At 40.1% G+C, this 24697-nt stretch overlaps 1 protein-coding gene across 1 annotated transcript in view; it reads left to right on the plus strand.

The window, feature by feature from the left end:
* DCHS2 (dachsous cadherin-related 2) overlaps nt 1-24697 on the plus strand; it is a 124762-nt gene that overhangs the window by 44172 nt on the left and 55893 nt on the right. Inside the window, exons 3-4 of the mRNA XM_054203145.1 lie at nt 2813-3004; nt 14911-15142. Of these exons, the coding sequence (XP_054059120.1) occupies nt 2813-3004; nt 14911-15142 (424 nt within the window). The remainder of the gene's footprint in view (nt 1-2812; nt 3005-14910; nt 15143-24697) is intronic.

A 24697-nucleotide genomic window follows, 5' to 3' on the forward strand; every position in this document is an offset into this window, starting at 1 on the left:
CTTACCAAGCCATGTTTTAGTTCATTTGGTTTTAATTCAGTCTCAGTTCAGTATCTTAATGCCAAAACAATTCCTCTGTGGGCAAAAAAGCAAACGTGTGATGGAGGCACTGACTGGTCCTTAAGGCCATGTTTGTACTAGTTGGAGAAGCAGCCAAGGGTTGTTCTGGGGCCCTAAGGCCAAATGACCTGGCACAGCTTTTGTCCATGCAGCTAAATTCATTTACATCCCCAAAACAGGATGACCTCATCCAGACTTACTGCTAGGAATAGTCCCTGGCCTGTCCCGCTTGGTCTTTTTTGAAACTGTGACAAAGCTCGTGCCAGACGTTTATCTTGCGGGCAGTCACGTGCAGACCCCTGCCTTTGCCCTATCTGTGGTTGACGGCTGTGGGTCTCACTTTTCCAACCTGGGCCAGGTGCAGGCGATGGCTGCCACAGGTCTCTTCTGTAAAATCTTGCCAGGTTTTTGAAGCTCCATTAAGGTCTTCAGGCACTGTACTTGCATGGGTAGGCTGATGGAAAAAACACAGGATTGATCTTCTTCAAAGAATAAGTAGAAAATGAAACCAGCTGAGGAGGAGAAATCCTTTAAGTATCTCCAATAACGACAAATTGGAGAACTAAAAATACTGGCTCTTCTAATGTGTACTTATTTTTGTAAATTATTTTTTTTCTGAGATCTTTGTAAATTTAAGTGAAAACTTCCACAATGGAACATGCCAGAGAAGAGCTAAACTCAGCACAAAATATTTTGGTATCAGAGAACTGTAAACTTGAAGGTGCAATGGAGAAAACTATTCTGTGTATCAAATATTTATCTAACCAATCCACCCCTTGTCCAAAGCGCATGAGTTTCACACTTCCGCATCCTGTTGACTTGACTTTTGGTGGCTGGAGAAGCAGCGTGGTTGTGTTGCGGTTATAATGTAGCTGGGCAGCAGTTTATTCCTTGGCCCTGGTGGGGATGGAGGGGATGGTGGGAGGTCTCTGGCGCAGCCCCGGCTGCTCAGGCTGTGTCCAGTCAGGTTGCAAAACTTGAGGATGGAGACCCCAGCCCCTCTGGGCAGGGAGCCTCTTCTTGTGCCGAGTTATCTTGATAGAGAAAATATTGCTTATGTTCAGCCAGTATCTCTCCAGCTTCAGCTTACGACCACTGTTTCCCCCTCTCCTGCCCTGCACCTGAGGACAGAGCCTGGCACTGTCCTTCCAGTAACCTCCTTTTGGGCACTGGGGGCAGCTATTAAATCCCTGTGAAACCTTTTCTTCTCCAGGCTAAAGAAGCCAGTTCCCTCAGCCTCTCCTTGTTCAGGGAATATGTATATGGTATTGGCAAAACCTATTGCTACAGTAAACATTTATTAAAATATTTTAAGGGGTATGTTGATTTCTGTCTCCCCCCATGTGTGTTTTAAAAAAAAAAAAAAAAACCACAACACCAACTTTTAAAAAAACTTTCAGGTATGTTCTGTATTAAAATTTAAAATCACTTGATGGTGTTAAGTTAGGTTTTATGCTTTCTAGAAATTACTGGGGTTTAATGCTTTCTAGACTAGTCAGTGCCTTAATCACACATTCAGCTAAAGAGTGTTGACTTCCTAGGGTTTGTGTAATGCTTTGTGAGTCTTTTAAAACCCAGCTGAGGGAAGGTGATGCAGCATGTTGAAAGTCACCCCAGGCTTTCAGAGGTTTCTGAAAGCATCTTGTATACATCCAGCATACTGGTCTAGTCTGATCCACTGTTAACACAAGAAGACTAAGCATAGCTGAAAAGAAGGAGAGAAGCTCAGTTGTTTTGGTTTGGAAGTGTCCATTTTGTGCCCTGGGATCAGGCCCTTCTACCCCATAGCTACCATTGCCCTGCTACAGCCCCTAACCATCACCCATTTAGGTTTTCTTCTGCCACCCATTTTCCTTGTCAGCAGGACTTAGTATATTTATTTTTTTTTCTCATTTGATGCCATGTGGTTGCAGAGGAATCTCCGTCTGAAGGAAGTCTTTCTTTAAAGTAGTTATTTGAAACATTTGTTTGGTATTTACAGCAGAATTCACGCTGCTTTTTAGATGTACTTAATATAGCTGAAAAGAAAATATGTTAGCCTTGTTTGTCATTCAGCAGTTATAGCTACGTGCAAGACTGCACTGACAAGGTAATTAAGTCTCTCACAGGGACTTTCTGCATATCTTGCTTTGTGCTGTGCATGCATGGAATGGTCATGTTTAGTTGTGTTGGTAGAGTTCTAGCTCCTCAGAGAGAGGACCGGAGATTAAAACCCTCTTCAGTCCTTAACTTGTATGGATCACTGTTCCACCAAGCCCTCTTTCAAATGAAATACTAAATTAAGCTCTGGGGAGTCTTTTAGAACATAGATCATGTAGGAATGTGTTGCAGCACTTCTCTCATCTACGTGTGACGCGGCTTTCATAAGACCTACCTCCACTGGTAAAATAACACGAGGGGAAAGTAGCTTAAGGTACGGCCTGCTAACTTGGCTGAATGTGTATGGCTTTTCCAGTCACAGGAGGTCCACTTGATTGAGGTAATTATTGACAGATGAACAAGTAATGTTACAGACAGTTCTAACTGATCTTAGATGCTTGTTGCAGTAATTACACTGTCAGTAGCTGAGTTGTCATTTTACAAACTTCAGACAGACAGCTTAGGTAGCAGAGTGTGGTTGTATTTATTGTGTGTATGCACATTTGCTTTTATAACACAAACAAGTATCTTTAAAACAAAGTATCCATGATTTTTGAATGAATGAGCAATAGTTTCGCTGGCTTCATTTTTTATCTCTGTTGTTTCTCTGCAGGTCAAGGCAACAGATGCAGATGCTGACCAGTTTGGTGAAATTGAGTATTTTCTCTATGATGGATTCCATTATTATGAAAAATCCAAAGCCTTCCAGATTGACCCACGTACTGGTCAGATCTGTGTGTCTCAAGACATAGACAGAGAAGGAGATCCAACCACTTATGATCTCTTGGTAAAAGCTACAGATGGGGTAAGTTTTGCCCTTCCATATTGCCAGATTTGTGAATGTACTGTATACAAACTGCAAATACAATATGCAAATTTGGATGTACTGTATACTTTTAAAGGAGAATGGAGTATGTGAAAATTGCGTGATTTTGAATAAAATTTCTTACCCATACAGAGGGCAGAAGGTAATACTTCAAAGCATAAATTCTGACCCAAATTGATAAAATTCACTGTGAAAACGAAAATCACTCCTAAATGAGTTGTTGAAAACCATTTTTAGGATGTGTTAGTCCCTCCTGATTTCCCCCCCCACTCTTGGAACTGGTGTACTCCAGGTTACCAGCTTTCTTATAGGTCCCCTTCAGGTACTGGAAGGTCGCTGTAAAGTCTCCCTGGAGCCTTCTCTTCTCCAGGCTGAACGACCCCAGCTCTCTCAGCCTGTCTTCGTAGGAGAGGTGCTCCAGCCGTCGGATCATCTTTGTCCTTAACTAACATGAGGACACTTGTTTAAACTTAGAGATTCATGTTATTCAGGTCACATTTTCAGCACAATTTGAGCTGAGAAACATTGGGTAGCTTGGAATAATTTAATTTCAGTCTTAATTTCGTACTTTGGATATTAAGCTTGCATTTAAGATATTGTGCTAAGCATGTCTAATATAACTTAAAAAAGACAGTTGTACTAGAAATACTGGATTTTTCATTAAAATGTCTGCTTTTTGTTAGGTACACTGAAGAAACTTGAACTATGATTTCCATATTCATGAGTAGATGAACTTAAATAGCTGCAGATGATGCTTTGCATTAATTGTTGCATTTTGAATATGTAGGGTTGAGAGTATATTTGTATACCGTTGAATTTGGATATGTGTGTAATAGTTAAGGAATCCATCTGCTTCTTTTCTTTAGCTTTAGGTATCACTATTCAGTGTTTATTTCAGAAGCTACAGAAGCATTCTCTTCTATTAATAGTGCCTTTAGCAGTATGCCTTTTCTTCTCCATAGATTTCTTTTGAGGAGAAACAATTCGATGAGAATGTTGGGGGTTTTTTGTTTTGTTTTTGATTGTATGTTTGTTTCCTGACTCTATCGTATTTGAATGCCTAATAACTTAAGAATGTAAGTCTTTCAGTTAGGATAGTGTCTGTCATCTTTCAGCAGACATAAGTCTATGTGCCCATTTTGGAATTTCTCTGGTTTGTGATTTCTGTCTTAAATTCCTTTCTTGGCAAAATTTTATGGCATACACCTGAGTACAGATTTCCAAACCTCGAAGAATAAAGCAGTCAGTATTACAACGTATAATAGCAGAAAATTAAGCATTTTGCTATAGTTCATCACTACTTTTTTTTTTTCTCTCTCATATGCGCAGTTTGAAGCTGTATAAATGTAAAGAACACATACATGTATCTGGAATATCAAGATTAGCCTTATTAATAAAGGTGAAGTTGAGAGCTGGACAATAGGAGTGAAATTCTGACAAGTTTCTCAGATATCCAGACTGGTCCACAAGATTATTTTGAAAACGTGAAAGGAAATAGGTTTATATGAAAAAAGCTTGATGCATTCTTTGGTGAAATTATTGTTCTAGTGATAAATCTTATGTCAAAAGTTAAAGAAAAACAGCCGATGCGTTGAAACTATAGATGATTTCATTTTTAAATCAGTCTGTCATTTATCTTCATTTAGGAACCTTGTGTTTTCAGAAGTTCAATAATGGGAAGGGGGATTCAATTTTTGATTGCCTTGTCTGTGACAGGCAGGACTTGATCTTACTGGAACTCAGCACTTTTTAGATCCTATTGATTTCTCTCCGAAAAATTAGCTGTCTGACACCTAAATATTAAAGCACCTAAATTCAATATTAGATTTTCAAAATTTTCAGTATATCTGAACTTATGTTGAGCCACTACCTACCTTTACAGCAGAATTGCAATAGGATATTTTATCTCCTGGCATACAGCTGCTGGTTTTGATGGATCGAAGATGTTAGGTGTGGGGTTCAAAGTGGGGGCTGTGATCAGGGGGAGAAGCACATGCAGAAAAGACAGAGGAAGAGTGAAGGGTCACTGTTAACAAAGGGGAGGGAGAGAGATGAAAAGGAAAGAAAATAACAATGTTAATTAGAAGTGAGGAGGAAAAGAAAGCATTTTCCAGGTGGTGCTCAGTTTATCTTACAGCAAAACTCTCAGTTTCCTCCACCTGTTCGTGCCTACTCCATTACATAGTTTTGGAGCTTGTTGGTCATGTCTTTTATGCATTGTGTAGAAAGCGTAATGGGAGAACTGAAACTGCATACAAGAGGCAAGTGGAAAACAGATTCTGTTAAAGTGGTGTTAAATAAACATCCCGTGGGAGCACTCTTGCTAATTAAGTGGCTGATCATAGTGTTAGCCTTTTCAGCTGACAGTACTGATTTTGGTCCCAAAGTCACTTACTTCACATACATATTTGGTGGTACTCCTTGAAATGCTTTTACATGAAAAGAAATCATGTAGCTAGGTTTATAGAAAGGTGTTTGCATTGAATCCCACAGCATGTGTGTCTAGCCCTCTCCTGGGGTCTCTGTCTGTGGCAGACTGAGAGCTGCTCCAGTAGTGAGGGTGACCCTCCTGTGATTCATATGCCAGCTCTGCCTGGGACACCCCCTGTTCAAACTGCACTCTTAGTCACAACAGCTGTATTCCTGCACTTGTGACAGATCAGAGAGAGTTTCAGTAGGCTCAGGGTGTCTTTGAATTTACAGTGAGATGAAATTTCTTATAATGATGTTAAAAATATAATTTTTTTTCTCTCTGGAAAAAAAAAAAAGAAGAAAATTAGATGAAGGTATGTTGCTTGGAGTACCTTCACAAACGCTTGAGACAGATTTAGATGAGGCATACCGTGAAATTGTCTTGCAAAGAGGAAAATATGGAAAAACAGGAATTCTAATAGACGTATTTGCAAGTTCGCAAAAGCAGTATAAGGGACAAAATTACTACTTTTTTTTTTGTTTTGAATATGTTCAAACTGAGTTTAGTATGTTTTATTTCTTCTGGTTTGCTTTTTTGTTTGCTTTCACAACGTGATTGAAATGGATGCTCTGTTGTGTGTTTTTCCCTGTTTGCTTGGGGGGGTCTCCAGACTACTACATATGTAAATTTATGCTTCCCTTATGCTTGTTTTGTGTACTCCTTCCTTAAAGGGTCTTAACGTGAATTCGTTTTCATACAGGAAACACTTTTTTTAACAACACGCATTTTTGCTGCTGTACAGTGGCAAATTTTGTTGCTATGTGTCATGCATAATTCAATCTTTTTGTTAATTCGTGTTTTTTATGATGCCCATCATCTCTCTCTCTCTCTTTCAACCAATTGAACAGTGATGCCTGCAGCTGTTAAAAAAAAAAAAAACAAAAAAAAAAACAAACCTGCCACAATCCAGAGAAATTTAATTGGAATAATGTTAATTTAAATTCTGTCTTGGGGCATCTGTACTGTCTGCTTACAGGCAACAGTTGTCTGGCCTTCAAAGCCAAAATCTGAGTTGCACAATCTTGAGGTGGGTGCACAATGAGAGGCATTCAGGAGTGTCCGACCTTGACTCTGGGAAGAGCTGGCCCAGCTGGGAAGAGTTTTCTTCAGAAGGTGGGAAAGATCGGATAACCTATGATTGTGAGAGCTGCTACCAGGCATAGACCAATTCCAGCCACAAACATCTCTGTGGGTAATGCAGTGCATGTACCAGCATACCATCGCTCTTCATCAGTGCGGCAAGAAGTTTCGAAAATTGAAGAGCACAGGCAAGATGTTCTACCACTCCTTGTCCCCCGCAACTAAGGGAGGGGACAGGAGTGCCATGCCACATCTGTACGCCCTACTGAGAGTCCAGAGGTTTGGGTTTGTGGTTTGGGTTTTTTTTGTCTTTTCCCTTTGCAGAATGGACTGCCTTGGTTTTGTTTTCTCCAAGTGAGGTTCCTGAGTGCTATGGTAGGATTCGAAGGCTGCCATTGAATGGTGGTGGGAGGCATTTTGGTGGGTTGGTTTGAAAATCTGTGCCCCAGTGCCTTTTTGTCATTTTGCCTGTTTTTCCCCAGTTTCCCTCTGGTAGGCTCTGGTTTTGGCATATCCCAGGATTCACTAGCATGTAGTGCTTCAGGTACCTTCTCAATGTGTTCATGCTCCACAGCTTTTTTTTTTTTTGGCTTTTTTTTTCCCTGGGTACATTGTGAGTGAGAAGGGAAGGATGGAGCTTTTTGGTTGAGTTTCTTTTTTATTCTGGACCAGTCACAGCTTTTAGATGTTGTCAGGGCTGAAAATGCTTCAGGGTACGTGTCTTTCATCCTAACTTGTTGGCCCAAGAAAGCCATGCCCACTGTACTATTAGCATAGAATAGACTATTTCAGTTGGAAGGGACCTACAACGATCTTCTAGTCTAACTGCCTGACCAATTCAGGGGTGACCAAAAATTAAAGCTTGTTGTTAAGGGCATTGTCCAAATGCCTCTTAAACACTGACAGGCTTGGGCATTGACCACCTCTCTAGGAAGCCTGTTCCAGTGTTTGACCACCCTCTTGCTAAAGAAATGCTTCCTAATCACAGAATGATAGGGGTTGGAAGGGACCTTTGGAGATTCATCCTTGTCCAGTCTAAACCTCCCCTGGCACACCTTTGAACCATTCCCACGCATCCTATCACTGGATACCAGGGAGAAGAGATCAGCATGAAGACTGAGGGAAAAAATGCATGGAATGCCTCAACTTCTTCTTCATCCCTATTAGTCATATGACCATCTTTGATCAGTATGAGTCCAATATTTTCTTTAGATCTCCTCTTGCTATTAACATACTTAAAAAAGCCCTTTGTGTTATCTGAAACAGCACTGGCCAGTTTCAACTCTAATTGAGCTTTGGCCTTTCATGTCGTCTTGCTGCATATATGAACCAGAGCTCTGTAATCTTCCTGCGAAGCCTGATCTCGCTTCCAGAGATCATACAATTTCTTTTTCCTCTTGAGCTCGATGAGGATTTCCCTATTCAGCCAAGCTGCTCTTCTGCCCTGCTTGCTTGACTTAACAACACAGTGGAATTGTGCTTCTAAAAAGTGGTTCTTAAAGACTGAACAGTACTTGTGGACTCCTGAGCCCTCAAAAACAGATTCCCCTGGTACTCTGCTAAATAGGTCTCTGAACAGCTTAAAGTTTGCTCTCCTGAAGTCTGGGGTAGCAACTCTGCTGTCCTTTTTTTCTTGTTACACTGCAAAATTTAAACTCAACCATTTCATGATCACTGTGGCCAAGACAACCACCTACAATAGGAGGTCATCTTTCCTAGTTGGCTCACTAAGTACCTCCTACAGACTTCAGGAATTTCCAAGACCTGCTCATCACAGCAGCATGATATTCCCGGTTGATGTCTGGGAAGTTGAAATCTCCCATAAGGACCACAGCTACTGATCTAGAAATTTCTCCTAATTGCCTCTAGAATAACTCATCTGTGCTTATATCCTGGTTGGGTAATCAGTAGTAGACACCCACTACAACATCTCCTTTGTCTTCCATCTCCCTAATCCTCACCCACATTGTCACTAACTGTAAGGGCTGTGCAATCAAACCTCTTACATATAGTGTGATGCCTCCAGCTCACCTGCCCTGCCTGAACAGCCTTTAGCCCTCCATCACAGCACCCCAACTGTGGGACTCATTCCACCAGTGCTTCTGGTGGACGAGAAGCTCAACATGAGCTGGCAATGCACACTTGCAGCCCAGAAACCTGCTGCAACTGCATCCTGGACTGCATCAAAAGAAGTGTGGCCAGCAGGTCGAGGGAGGTGATTCTGCCCCTCTACTCCTCTCTCGTGAGACCCCACCTGGAGTATTGTGTGCAGCTCTGGAGTCCTCAGCACAAGGACATGGACCTGTTGGAACGGGTCCAGCAGAGGGCCACGAAGACGATCAGAGAGCTGGAGCACCTATGCTATAAGGACAAGCTGAGAGAGTTGTGGTTGTTCAGTCTGGAGAAGAGAAGGCTCTGATGAGACCTTATAGCCCCTTCCAGTACCTAAAGAGGGCCTACAGCAAGGATAGGGAGGGACTCTTTATCAGGGAGTGTAATGATAGGACAAGGGATAACGGTTTCAAACTGAAAGAGGGGAGATTTAGATTGAATATTAGGAAGAAATTCTTTACTGTAAGGGTGGTGAGGCAGTGGAACAGGTTGCCCAGAGGAGCTGTGGATGTCCCATCCCTGGAAGTGTTCAGGACCAGGCTGGATGGGGCTTTGAGCAACCTGGTCTAGTGGGAGGTGTCCCTGCCCATGGCAGGGAGGTTGGAACTAGACGACCTTCAGGGTCCCTTCCAACCCAAACCATTCTATGATTCTCTCTTCCCCCTGCCCATTTGTTAGCCTTTGCCTGGACTAAGATCTGCTGATTTTGGGCCATAATTTCTCCAAGGAAAAGGACATCCATGTCATAGGACAAAACCCATGGAAATAATTTCTGTCAGAGAATGATGGAGAGAAGCAGAAGAGCATGCAGCCTGCCTTGTCTCTGGAGAGTGGGGGCATAGAGCCCCACAGCTCTCGGGCAGAACTGACTACCTGACCTGGGCACGCAGCACGGAGGGACACTACCGTGTATGTTCATCTGCTAATCTGGGCTGCTCTTTCCTTGTCCTCTTGTTAGAAGCTGCTGGTGGACAGCAACACAGTGGCAGAGTTACTTTTGTATGTGCAGGCTACGGGGCATGTCCACTACTCAGGTTCACAGTGCTCAGAAGATCTTGTGAGTGCTGCAAGGGCTTAGGGGGTATTTGTTGTGACTGAGGTTGTTCTGTGTAGCACAGTATGAAAGTGCTTTTGACAGCAGGGAGGTGGTCTGCAGACCTGCAATGCAGGCAGTTTTGCTTGAGTGAAACAGCCTGACAATGGTGTATTGAACCTTTTGCAATGATTATGCAGCAGCTGAAAAACTGAAGACCTAGCATTCCCTATAAAAGAAAAAAGGATGCTTCTTTTCATTGCCAGTTGATTAGTATTAAGGTAATAAGACTTTTAATTGCCATCTTTTCTAGATGTCTATCTTTGAGTCTTAAGTCTTTTTATCCTTTTCTGGAGGTTGCTTTTTTTAAAAAAAAAAAAAAATCAGTGTTTTTGTATGCTGAAAACTACTTCAAAATCAGATGCACTTGTAGAAACTAAAATAAAAACCTAAGAATTTTAAATACAGTGCTTTAAAGTAGATTATAAGTCTCATCTAATTGCATATACAAGTGCATCTGCTAAATATGAAGGTACAGTTATGTAGAGGATTGTGATCACATCTGTACTGTATGCGCAAATAATCACTTACTGAATTTACTTGGGATTATGTGCTTCCTTACACAGATGGGTGTTACCACTTCTTGTTAGGAAGCAGCAGTCTTTCAAAATTCAACTTAAATGCTTTGAGAATGTTTGCATAGACAATTAAAGTGCACATATGCAAAAAATTAAAAAAAGACTGAGCTTTAGCTTTAGGCATTGTGGATAAACCAACCTCACTGTCACAGAACACTTGGCTAAAGCTGCCTCATAGTATTGACTCTGATACTACACCTGGGTTTCTTCAAAACCATGTATTTTGTATGTAACTGCACGTAATGACTTTCAAGGTCTGTTGCTTAGGAGCTCTGACATACTGAGGGACAAGTATGTAAGCAGTTCACCTGCATAGTAACAGTATTTTTTCTTTCATGAAGGTGTGTTTCCTCTTAAAAAACAACAAAAAATTAAACAGGCATAACTCCCAATTTGACGTGATGAGATTAAGTGGAAGTTTTATCATGGAAAGAAGACACCAGGCTTGGGCTTCACGGCTGAAGTGCAATGATACATTTTTTGGGGGAATTTATAGTGTATTCTGAACTCTTTCAATTTACATCACTTGCAGCAAATTATGAAATTGTCTGTCAATGTAGAGTATGACATTAGCACCTTTTATGTTACTGTTCATCTTTAAACAGGTAACAGAGCCATTCATTAAGCATGAAAACTCTGCCAGTTATGTAGGTTGGTATTTATTTAGCTTCTGAAGAACTTCTAATAATACTGAAACTCTAGTGACTCTCTTACTGCCTTTCTGCATGGAAAAATATTGTTCTTCATCTCTTGCTTTTTAGTAAACCACACTGCTGTCTAACTTTCTTTGTCTTTTACACTGAAGCCATTGAAATGTGGAGGTAAGAGCTCAACACTCACAGGCAAAGCTTCTGAAGAAGTTAAGGCTTTTGAAATCATGGCATCGTTCCGTTTTTACAGTATTGCAACTTCAAGGCAACATATCTTTTAGGTTTAACACCAAAAAAAAAAAAAGTCTTCATGTCAGAGATCCTGTATATCTGTATATCACAGTTTAGTTTGTAATAAAAATTTGACAGCACAATTCACTGACAAAAACGTTGGAGGCTGTCATGGAAATCTTGATGTATTCTTAAGCATTTTACAGCATCAAGACGAAGAAATACAGCTATTTGAAGTAGCACCATTTCTGCTTATTAAGCTAAAGAGTTTCTCCTGCCAAAGGCAGGAAAATTTTTTTTTTTTTGAGACATGATAAAGAGGTGTACTAATAGCTTTATATTTTTACACAAATTTGGTCCTGCCAAAGTAAAGAAAATATTACTTGCGGTTATTTGACTTGGTGGTAATTTCTTGTGTCCCCTTTTTGTTCCATGGGAGACACAACTCTCAGGATTCTGACAAAGCAGCTGTTGTAATTGTGACTTGTGTTGCATCAAACAGCACGATAATAGCTAAAAATACTTGAACATTTGTTCAAAATGAACAACTGTGGCTTTCTGTTGCTTGTAACATGTTTTGACAAGTGTAATTTTTTGTCAGTAACAGACTCGTTTAAATCAGCCTTCATATTTTGGAAGATCTACTAGGTCATGCTTGCCTCTGAGTTGATGAACTATATTCTTGTGGTTAGAAAGAGAAGTAGTTTGTTCCTTCTCACCTGGGATGATACTTAAAAATTTTCATAGCCAGAGAAAGAACTGGAACATACCAGTTAATATCATAAGTTAATAAGTTAATATCGTACTTTACTCACGTGAGGGGATACCTTGCTTCTTCAGGAAAAGAAGGATCTGTCTCCATCATAATATTTGGTTGGTATTCTGAGAGATTAGATAGTTAGTAGGTTTCCAACTTGCTTCCCCCATATACTTAGAATTAATCCATTTCCAAAGACTTTACAGTCTTTACGTAACTCCATAGGATAAATACAAATGGGCTGGAGAGTGTTGTTTTTTTTTTTTTTAATGTCTGCTTAGCAATAATGAAACTTGGAAGAAGCAGTTAAATACAAGTTCTCGTGAGTTTTTGTAGCTTGGTTTCATGCTGTTCCAAACTTTGCCTCTTTTTAGATGCTTTTTATTCTTGACCTCACTTCTTTCTCGGCCCTCTTCCCTTAAAAATGTTTCCGATTCCTGTCCTAAAGTACCTGAAAGCTGTGGAGCCACAGAGCATCTTCTGACAGTGCATGTAGGGCTCCCCTTTTAGCTCCTGTGCAAGGATTTCCTGCCTGTGGAAATCAAGGTGTTGGGGAAGGGGCTCACCCTGAAGTGGCGTTGGGGTGTTGTCAGAGAGCCCACTAGCTCTGCACATCCCCACTTCCCCATATCAGCACAGGATTTCATGATTGTCTCAGTAGTTTGAGGCTGGTGTTAACCTAGTACCCTTCACAGTTCTGGTCCCCAGGCGCGTGTCCTGGCTGCTGGCTGCCTCCACAGCAGTGTGAGCCCTGGAAGCATACCATGCCTTATTTTCTTTGGAAGAAAACCCAAGCATGCTAGGGGGCCAGATCCCCTAGTCTGCGGGTGAAAAATAGACACGTGATGCACAAGATCATCTTAATTTTCCACATACTTGAGCTTTCATGGGAATGTCACTGATACCCAACAGAGGTAATACTACTGCATGGATGAAAAAAACCAAAACAGAACACAGCTAAAAAACCTATGAAAATGTTGGGGAGAATGCAGATAGTATTTTTGCCCAAAAGTAAGTCAGACCCTCAAGATATGAGCGGCAAACCTTCAAAAATAGCTCTGGGGGAGATTGTTATGCTGCAAGGCAACTCTAATGGAGCAGTATCCAGTCTAAATTGTTGTAGAGTTTCATGAAGGTCAGGTTTAAAAATAATTGACATGAACAATTAGGTTGCAGAAATATGCAACCTAGGTTGTTTTTGTTTTTTTTTTTTTTGTATCATAGCTACTGTGACTGCAAAATTAAGTTTGGACTTGCTCAGCATAGCTTGTCATTTGTAGGCACCAACATCAGATCTGTGTCAGCAGTTTCATTAAGTGACTAATTGGTGCAAGCACAGTGCTCTCAGTGTGACTTTGAAGAGCACGGGATTCTTCCATAGTCTGTATCTTAGTGTACTGCATACAGCATGTGCAGGCTATATATACATGTGCCGCTTTGTGCCTCCGCTGTACACATCAGTGTGCCAGCATTCACTGTTAGCTATGCGTTAGTTCCAGGTGGAACTGCTTTCTTATAAAAGTGCCTGTAGTTGTTACAGTTGTAAAATAGCCTTGGAAATATGGACCCCTCCAAACTGATGGAGTCCACAGGAAGCACAAGGTAATGCCTCTGAGAAGTAAATTGCCATTTGTTTCACTCAGGGCCCTGTGGGGTCTACGCTTCAGCACACAGAGTATTGTATTTTTTCCAGATTGTCACAAAATTCAGTGCTTTGCCATGGAAAAGCATGATTTTGCTGTAGTGTGGTTTGATAAGCCAGAGTGCAGTTGCTCCTTGCTTCTCCGGTTTCACTGCAGAGCAGGGCTAAATGTGATCCTGTGGCTGCCCGCCTGGTATTTCAGTGGGCTCTTTGTGGGCACCTGTAGCAGGAGCTTGAACTGTGTGGAGAGCAGCGCAGCAGCTGGGCTGGGGTCGCAAAGAGGTGCCGAAGCTGCAACCAAGGCCTGGCTCTTTTCCCATCTCTTTCTGTAGGGAAAAGAAACAAGAGCAGAGAAGTTGAGCCAAGCCCCCTAGAAAGCATAGCGAGACCTCTTTCCCTCAAAATCACAAATAATTTTATGTAATCAGTTCTGAATTTTACAATAATAAATTGTTTCAGCTACATGCTTCAGTCAAATTTGGTATTGTTCTGTCTCTGTGTACACAAAGTGAAGGTGTGGGGATGTAGACAAGCACGTGTGCATACATATAGATATATATATACACACACACATATACACAAATATATATATGTATAGACACACACACTCTGTATCAGCAGAACTACTTAAACCTGCCAGGGTACTAAATTGAGGATAGGTCTTGCTGGTAGGAGTCTGACAGGTCAGCTTTTGGCTGTCCTGCACTGCTTTGCTTTCAGTCTATGTACCTAATCAATAGTTGAAAAAGCCTCATATTCGCTGTTATGATGGTGACCCTTTTTAAATCTGAAAGACTCATAAACAGAAAGAAGTTATTCCCACTTTACTGGAGCACCACAGTCACCTGAGGGGCATATGTTTCTCAGGCAGAAAACCCTGACTTTCATCTGTGAAGGAATAAGTGCTATGTAGGGGATTATAGTAAAAACAGTGAGGTTAGACTAGTGAGGATTTGACGTGTATAGTTCTCGTTAGTATTAACAAAAATAACTTTGTGTTCAGGTCTCACTGTTGTAAGAAGCTGAACTTCTTTGTGTACTCAGTCAGTATACTGGAGTTGTTCTGAACATGTAGCTTGCCTAAATGCAGCATTTTGGGGTATTACAGATACCGTAAGTAATTTTTAACAGATATTTTCATTGCTCACTATTGTTGTAGCTTGTTCTTTTTCCTAATAATGAGCTGGAGCTCGATGTGCATCATTCTATTGTGTACACTTTTAAAATTGACCTGATATTTTGTTTTGATCTTTCTGATTTATCCAACAGGGTGGGCTGAGTGCCCAAGCTTTTGTTCGCATCGAGATAGAAGATATTAACGATAATCAACCTGTTTTTGAACAAGCCGTGTATGTGACAAGCATCAGCAGTCACACACAGCCAGGAACAGAGATCATCAATGTTGTTGCCACAGACAGAGATTCGGGAATATATGGCGTTGTCACATATGAACTGGTCCCGGGAGAATTTTCTTCTTTTTTCACAGTGGATACATCCACAGGTACTGTATGAGTCTATGATTCAGAAAGGCTATAATTATACAACATGTATCTTTGCCTTGATGATGCTTTTTTTTATTTGGAGTCATGTCGTTCAGTTAAGACTTAGATTCTGCTGGAAAATAATTCTCAAGGAAGATGGAGGATTTAGGTTTAACATGAAACCTTTGCATTCACTGAAATAAAAAGGAGAATGGGAAACATATGTACTATGTTTCCAGTGCAATACAGGACAAGCAGTATGCCACTTATCCACTATTGTCAGCCATAAACCTATTCATCATTGTAAGAAATAATCAAAGCATTATTTTTTATAATAATATCTGAATTCCTGAAATGTTTAGGTCTTACACTTGAGGAGCAATAGAAGACCCTTCAAGATGCTTGTCCTTTCATTTCATCTCTTTGTTTCTGTCCTAATCTTCTTTCCCCACACAGTGCTAGAATAAGTCCCCATTCTGCTTGCAGTCTTATAATATCCAGCTGCCTCCCAGTTTGACTCAATGATTAGCTTTCCAAGTGTCTTTTTCTGCCTTTTACTTCCTGATGTGACTCTGTCTGTCTTGGTTTCTGGTGAGAGGTTCAATGAAGGAGTGACGATGAGAGCAAGAAAACAATTATGGCAAAGGCAAATCTGGGTGAATTTTTTCGAAGACAGGTTGAATCTCACAGGTTGAATTACTTTTCCCATGGCCACAAAGCAGCCCCTATAGTCTGCTTTCTAACTTTAAAATAGTTATCAACATCAACTGGAAAGAACATGAGCAGTGTGTTTACAAACGTCCATGCTGTCTTTAAGGGAGCGGTTAACTAAATTGCAGCTACCATTGTAGTTGAGAGCCAGCCTTGCATATGAGTGTATCCTGATCAACAGTTTGCTTCGTGATGGTCATGGCACAGGGGGTTGTTTTATATGTTTTAAGAATTTTTGGGGCTGTTGTACGTGTGTATATATTAGCTGTTTGGCATATGAAATGTTGCAAGGCTCTATTCTTTCAAAATGGTGACTATTTTCACTTTCTCAGAAGGTCTCCAAAATATTCTGATGAACAGAAAAAACTTATCTTCTTAGGAAGTCAGTCTGCTTGTCTTGGCTATTTCAGAATTTATTTAACTGTGGACTTTTAACTGCTTGTCAAATCAGATTCTCTGGGGCATAACTGATGCCAGAAATATATAGGTCAATCAATAATTAGCGAGCTGGATCTCCACAGGTATTTAACTAGTCATTTTAAAGCTGCCCCAGCAGGCTTGTCAGAGAGAGCCCCTGTGGATCACGCTAGCAGCACTGGCTTTGCAGCAGTCCTCTCTTTTGAAAGGCTTCTTCCTCAGATTGTGACCTTTTGGCCCTTTTTTCCAGTTTTGGCACGTTGTATAGGAAAAATGTCATGTTTAATCATGAAGACCATGTAAGTTTATAAGTTATTATTATCTTGCAGATCTATCATGGTATTTTATCAAAGGCAGACCAAATTCAGGGTGAAGCTGCTTGAGGTCATTATTGCTGACATTTCACGATGAGAAGTGCATTTAGGTCAGAGACGCTATTCCCAGCATTATAGTGCTTGGAATCTGATTGCACTTAATCAGATCTTCTGGGTAATTCACGAGGTGTGACTGTGTCTAATTTTAACTTATTAACATTAATGGTGTGTGTTGGGTTTTTTCCTTTTATATTCTTCCACGTCTACCTACAATAGCGCTTATGCTTAGTCACTGGTGAGCAGAATGATTTTTAGACTCTTGGCAAAAATAAACATTATAAACAAAATAAACATTAAAATTGCCAACCTGTCGCACAGGTGTTTTGCAATCTTTGCAGGTTAAATAGATGCAAAAGCTGTTTAGTATTCAGAGGAAGAAGCTCTTCCTCCTTACTTCTTGTTAGGCAAGTGACATTTTCCAGTTTTCATTGTGCTTAAGCTATCTTCATATGCTCTGATATCTGGCCTAATTTAGATGTGTCTCTCTGGAGGTTATGTGAGGGACTTTTTTTATCTAGTAATGTGGGCCGCATTTTGTGAGCAGAGGGCAATGGACAAGTATGGCAAGAAACAGGAATTCTTCTGGAGGTGGATCTCCAAACCCATAAGCCAATCAAGATTATATTACAGTTTTGGTCTTTGGTTTTCTGATCTTGTGGACATGCAGTCTGTGACTGATGTGTTCTGAAGTTTTTCCAGTTTGCAGTATGGCATATTCTGTTTTATCTGGTCTTTTCACTACTAGCAGACCTAAAAGGAGGCACAGTGATGGTGTTGGAATCCTATCAGGAATTTGCCTTCCTGATAAATTTTATTTTTTTTAATTATTACTTTTTCTCACTGGTAGAGCATTTAGAAATGATGAATGAAAATCAGTGCATTAGTCTTTTGATTTATTATGCTTATTATAGCCCTTAGTATTATGCATAGAAGTGCACAGAGATATTTTCCGTATTATGAGATTTAAATTAATTAGTAGCTAACTGTTTGTCACATTACAACACATTAAAATCATACACAAGATGACACTGTTTTCTATGGCATATGTGATTTCTTATTTTATGGCATCTAGATTGTGGACTTGAAAATTTATCTTACTGTGGTTTTCTTCGGGGGTGTTTTTGGAGTGTTGCACTTAGAATACTCACTAAAGATTCACTTTTTCCCCCCATTTCCTTTTTTATTTTTAAAAGAGAAATGGATAAAATAATAAAATAAAGACTTGTAACTAAAATTCTTCACTGCTATGGCTTGCTTCTGGCTGTTGCTTTGTGAAAGCAACTGTGTGGATGTATCAAGAAAGCTTTTAGCTTTGCATAGTGAGCCATGTTCACAATACAGGATTTCATACCAGCTGGTTGACCACTGACTGTATAGAATATATCAATGGTGCTTTTGATATGTGGATATTCTGAGGTTGAGTCACATTCATGTTCCTTGAAGGGGATCCATCTTTTGTTTCAAGCACTGTGACGTGTGGATGTTGTATATAGATAAATTCAATGGGAGTGGGAAGGAAGAGCCTTTCATTGGGCAGATAGATATTCCATTAAAAGATTTTTGAAATGTAAACAAGTCTTTACTAGCGGTATTTGTTTGCTATTTTAGCTTTTAGATACTGCATTTGTTGTTGTGATATGCTCTTGTACTCGTAAACAACATTTATTGCATTTCCCTTTGAGAAAAAATTGAAATGAAGTATTTTTCATTTGATTGATGATAGACTGTCCACAAGAAAAACCACTGTAAGAACTGTGTAACTAGAAAAATGTAAGGATAGGGAACTGTAAACCAGTTCCCCTGCTAGTTCGTGACTCTTGCTATCGTTTGTTTCTAGTGTTGGTGTAAACAACATCTTGGCTTCATTATATTTCCTTTTGTAGATATCTGATCCATCCATGCTCTGTGAACAGCACTCATGAATTGATTAGAACAGAGCAAGTTGAAGAGCTCTTCTGGCTAAGAAACTGTTTGAGATATGTTTGCTTATTTTCCCCTCGTTACCTATCTGAAAGACAGTGTATTTATAGTTATGGCTGAGCAGGTGATTAAAAATGTAAGTCACAGGATATTAGCACAGGTGTGGCAGAAAACCTATGCAGTGCTTAACTTTAAGACTTTGGGATTAACAATTTAATTGCTAAACTTTCATTATGGGACAAGCATTAATATTTTCTTTCACTTAGGGGCATATGATTCATTTTTCCATTGATCTTAGTGATACCCTTCTTGAGAGCTGGATAAAAAGATGTTATCATCTTACTGTAGCTCTGGTTCAAGGAAGATGTTTCAAATCAACAAAATTAATAATAGTCTTTGAAAATTATTTTGTGTCAGTGTGACTTCATCCTGTCAGTCTTTAGGTAAATAGTCTGTTCGTATTCTTAGAATGACTCCCCTACAACAACTACTCGCTGTGTACAGAGGAAACTCTCATGAAGGCTAAGTAAAAGGCAGCAGTTACTGATTTATGTTTATTTGAAGGTACTAGCGATTTAAACCTAGTATGAAAAGGATGTAGAGAAAGTAGCATTCATTCACACAGTGTACATTACATCGGTATAAGCATTTAACTTAGCTTCCCTGTTTCTTTCAACTATATAAGATATTTGGGCTTGTGTTTCTGTGAATCCTACCTAAATTAGATGCATAAAACAGAGGCTATGACCTTCCTCCTTTGTATTTTACTGAGAATGTTTCTGTGAGTGTGGTGAGTTGACCCTGGCTAGATGCCAGGTGCCCACCAAAACCACTCTGTCAGTCCTCTCCTCAGCTGGGCAGGGGAGAGAAAATATACCGAAAGGCTCGTGGGTCGAGAAGAAGACAGGGAGATCACTCAACAGTTATTGTCATGAACAAAACAGACTCAACTTGGGGAAATTAATTTAATTTATTGCCAATCAGATCAGAGCTGGGTAATGAGAAATAAAACCATATCTGAAAACGCCTTCCTCCCACCCCTCCCTTCTTCCCAGGCTCAGCTTCACTCCCAATTTCTCTACCTCCTCTCCCCGAGTGGCGCAGGCAGACGGGGAATGGGGATTGTGGTCAGTTCGTCACACGTTGTCTCTGCTGCTCCTTCCTCCTCAGGGGGAGGACTCCTCACACTCTTCCCCTGCTCCAGCGTGGGGTCCCGCCCACAGGAGACAGTCCTCCACAAGCTTCTCCAATGTGGGTCCTTCCCACAGGCTGCAGTTCCTCACAAACTGCTCCAGCGTGGGTCCCTTCCACGGGGTGCAGTCCTTCAGGAACAGACTGCTCCAGCGTGGGTCCCCCACGGGGGCACAAGTCCTGCCAGCAAACCTGCTCCAGTGTGGGCTCCTCTCTTCATGGGTCCACAGGTCCTGCCAGGAGCCTGCTCCAGCCCAGGCTTCTCCACGGGGTCACAGCCTTCTTCGGGCACCCACCTGCTCCAGCGTGGGATCCTCCACAGGCTGCAGGTGGCTATCTGCTCCACCATGGACCTCCATGGGCTGCAGGGGGACAGGCTGCCTCACCATGGTCTTCACCATGGGCTGCAGGGAAATCTCTGCTCCGGCGCCTGGAGCATCTCCTCCCCTTCCTTCTTCACTGACCTTGGTGTCTACAGAGTTTTTTCTCTCACATATTCTCACTTGTCTCTCTGGCTGCAACAACTTAAATATGTTCTCAGAGAGGCGCTACCGCTGTCGCTGATGGGCTTGGCCTTGGCCAGCGGCATGTCTGTCTTGGAGCCAGCTGGCATTGGCTCTATCGGACATGGGGGAAGCTTCCAGCAGCTTCTCAGAGAAGCCACTCCTGTAGCCCTCCCGCTACCAAAACCTGGCCATGCAAACCCAATACAGTGAGGAGTTTGGAGATCTTTCCATTGACTTGAAGATACTTGGATCGACCTTTTGTCATAATATCATCTGTTACCTATTTACATCAAAAAATGCATATTAAGTACAACAGACAAGCCTTGTTACAAGAGCTGGTCAGTAGTTTAGCATTAATATTTTTTTTTTCAACATAAAAGTACAGCTTCTGCAAAATGAGCATTCTTTTGAGGAAATTTTGACTTGCTAAAAACGTAATTCATTTCCTTTAAAATGCATTCTAATTTCTTTTTAACTGCATAGCATAGGGCATCATGTGACTAAAACATCCTGTAAGAGATGTAGAGCAGTTTAGGAGCTTAGTCCTTTGGAGAAGAATAAAAGGAGGAATACAGCTGAAGGACACACAAATTTAAGAATATAAGAATTATTAATTTAATCAGCCAAAAGGCAGATTTTAGTCCAGCATCTTATCTTTTTAACAGTGCCTGGTAATGCATACAAAGAAAGGGCTTAAGTGTAGAGCTCGTGCAGAGCAGTCCCTCCACTGATATATTTTTCTTGTTTTGTCAGCATGCAATTTAGTGCTGTACTACTTCCATTACTGTACCATGGCAGCATATGTAAATGCGATTTAATGTCAAACTGACTTAAAATAAACTTTTTGATTTGGTTTAGAGCACCAGAATAGATTCATTCCAGTTAAGGATGTTGACAAGTTTTGTTTTATTAAAGAACATTGAAATGTTGTTTAGCAATCACATCTTAGGAGATTTTCATTGCATGAAAAAGTTTTGCTTTATTTTTATTACAATACAGGTTGAAAACAAAAGTTGAAATACAAAAAAATTCCTTTTTGGGGTAAAAAAAACCCCCAAACTTTGTTTAACTCCCTACAATGTTTAATATATAGCAGATTGTAATAGGCATTAAAGTAAAATTGAGATGCATCCTTTTTAAAGAAAACAAGGCCATTTTTATTATGATTAATGATGTTTTCATATAGTATTGTAGGAAAAAATAGTTTATTTTTAAACTACTTCTGGCATTTTCATACAGCATGTAGTACATTTGCTAAACATATGAAGAGGTTCACATAAATAACTAAAATTAGGAGTGTTTTATTTTGGAACGTTTTGAGGTTACTTTTTTTTTAAACTGCAGTTTCTTCAATTACTGTTTTTCTGATCTTTCATATGAAATTGATAGCATATTCAGAATGCTGCAAATCAGATGAGTATGTCTGAGACATTGGTTTAGCTCACTAAGTTTTCACTGAGTAATTTGTGGACATTTACCTTCACTGAGATCTCATCTAATGAGAAATCTATCATAAAGAATACAGGAAACAGTATATTTTGTGAAGCACACAAAATTTGTTGTAGTAAGTGTGAGAGTTTTAGCCCTGAAAGAAAACTGTGCAGCAGAACAGCATGAGGAAATATCCATAGTGCCAGCTCTTAATATATGCATCTCTTTTTTCTTTTATGAATAAAATCCAATAGAATCAACCATCTACAAAGAGAAAAATTCCTACAAGCTATACGCCAAAAACTCAACCATTCAATAATGGGGTGACATATGTACTTGAGATTCGTTGTGCATGACACAATGCAAAGTATTTGCAAAAAATACTCTAGCCCACCCTCCTTTCTTTTAGTTAGGTCAATGTCAGACCTCAGAAACAGAAGGACCCACCAGATGAGACAAAGAGTGAGCTCCCATGGCATTGGGATGATGTGGGCTGATAACAAGAAAAATGGAGAAAAGGAAAAAAATTAGGCAAAAACCTTCCGTTTTGGAGGAAAAGAATAACGTGAGATTTGTACTGTGAAGTTCAGAAATCAGCACTTTTCTTTGATAGAGACTATATGGGTCTGAAGTACAGATGTATTTAATGTGCTTCATGTTCTCAGTTAACCTCAAGAAAAGAAAGCGGCAGGTCACACAAAGAGAGCAGATAACCTTGGCAAAATGCCTTTAGTTGGACTGTTAAAAGGAATGTAGTAGGGGAGTACATGTAGTAGAAAATCAGTTTGTGAGGATTAAGATGAGCATCTGGAATGTTTCATAATGCTCTTCATAAAGAACAGCAAATATATTTTATGGGACTTATATTAGGCTTCATTCTGTATGTGTTCTGGAAACATGCATCTTTTGGTACAGGGGCTTCAAAGAAATATCATCTCTGGTTACTGTGGCAGTCGAGTTTTGTTACCAGGTTGTGCACTGAGCTATTTTTGGTTCTGCTGGATGGCAGCTTGATTGAAAAGGTCCTTGATTAAAAAGATGTTCTTGTAAAACTCTAATAAGCTGAGCAAGCAGAGTTGACCTGGTGGGATCATGCAGCAGTGCTGGAGCTGTGTAGATTACGTGGGGAAGGCTCTGCCTGTGTCTTTGAAAATACAGCAGTTCACCAGGCCAGAGTCCTGCCCACTTACCTGGTGTATTCTTTGATTTTTGATATGGGGTTTTTTTTAAAGATCATGTTTTATGTGGAAGTGTTCTTTTTGTATGCAATCAGGCAACAAATGTACTCTGAGTTACTGCTACGTCAGATTAAATGAAAAAAACCAAGATAAAACCAGAGGAAATCTTCCTGCAACAGCAAATTATGTCTCTCTTGGTTATATGCTGCTTTACTGACAAATTAGCATGGCTTTTTGTTTTGGGGTTGGGTTGGGTTTTTTTTGTTTCCTGGTAGGGGAGAATTATTTAAATGTGTAATAGTACACTATAGAGAAAGCTACATCACAGTAATACTTATTTTTTCTGTATTAAGTTTAGTTTTGATGTCCTATGGTAAGTCATAAAACCTTTGTTGTACTAACTTTAGCATTCTACTAAGCAGAAAAAAAACCCCAAACCCTAGTCCTGTCCTGTGAGGTTTGTAGTAGGTTGAAATAGTGAGACAGCAATGGATTAATGTGACAGTCAGTTCAGTATCTCCAGGTTTCTTTCCGTATGTACTGTAGAAAATGAGAATTTTTGAGGAGCTGAATGTTCGATTTGGCAGCATTCTGAAGAATATATAGCAAATAGAAATTTGTTCACAGTTTGAGGGGGTTTTATGTTGAAATTTAAAATGGGAAGAAAAGGGTCAAGCAAAAGGTTTCATTTGACTTGGGGATTAGAAATAAAGGAAATGAAGCAAGAGAGTCACAAGTAGGTGAGGAACAGAAATCCTTAACATTATAGCAATTGCTGTGGTCACCAGAAAGACTCAGTTGAGTTCTTCCTTTGCTTGAGCAACATTGAATCTACGTGCCTTCTGGTGGTGGTGTAATCACCTGATTAAAGTGGGAGTTGTAGGATTCCTTTTTTTTTTTTAACCCTATTAATATTTATTTAAGCATTTTGGGCACACTGGAGCAGCTTCCCTGCTCAGAATAGCCACATGTTCTGGGGACTTCATAGCTAAAACATTGCTTTCTTGCTAAATGGGGAGCGTGAGGCCATTCTGCTGCTGGCTGCTTGTTCTGAGTGCGAATACCTGGCTTGTATCTGGTGGGGGCATGTTCAGCTTGCTTTGCTCGCTCTTCCTTGAGAGCTTGTTCAGTGAAGCACTCATTTTAGAATCAATGTAGGAGTTTGGAAAGCTCTGAATGGGTCTGATCCAGCTTCTGTGTGAGAGCTTTCTTTGATGGGCTCTTACTGTTGCATACCTTTTCTTTAGGGTTTCATCATCCCTCATGAAATCAATAGGCAACCAAACTTTTTAAATGCAATAGTATTAATTGGTAGAACCATTGCTCTAAAAAATTTGCCTTCTTTAAACTCTCAGTTTTTCAAAATCATTGGAAAAAAGCATTACGAATTTGGTTTATCTGACTGAAATTTTTCAAGGGATTCATAAGCATTGTTTTAGGGTTGTCCAACACCTGAGAACATTTACAGAAGATGCTTTATAAATAAGTTTTTCCCTTACAAAATAATCATCATGCTAACCTGTTTTGTAGTAAACTGTGAACCATGCATAGAAAGCACTACTGAAAGATTAATATTGCCTGTAATATAAATTGTAAAAAAAGAAAATTTAGAAAATTTAAAATTTTGGAGGTATTCAGATAGAAATACACTAAACACTTCATCCAAAAAGCTGGTAATGCAAATATAAGTACCAATTTTTTAAGTTCAGTTCTCTAGCGCACTACTTCTGAATATGAGCCAGCAGTGTGCCCAGGTGGCCAAGAAGGCCAACAGCATCCTGGCCTGTATCAGGAACAGTGTGGTGAGTAGGACTAGGGAAGCAATCCGTCCCCCTGTACTCAGCACT

The sequence above is a fragment of the Rissa tridactyla genome, chromosome 5 (genome assembly GCF_028500815.1).
Source record: "Rissa tridactyla isolate bRisTri1 chromosome 5, bRisTri1.patW.cur.20221130, whole genome shotgun sequence".
Lineage (NCBI taxonomy): Eukaryota > Metazoa > Chordata > Aves > Charadriiformes > Laridae > Rissa > Rissa tridactyla.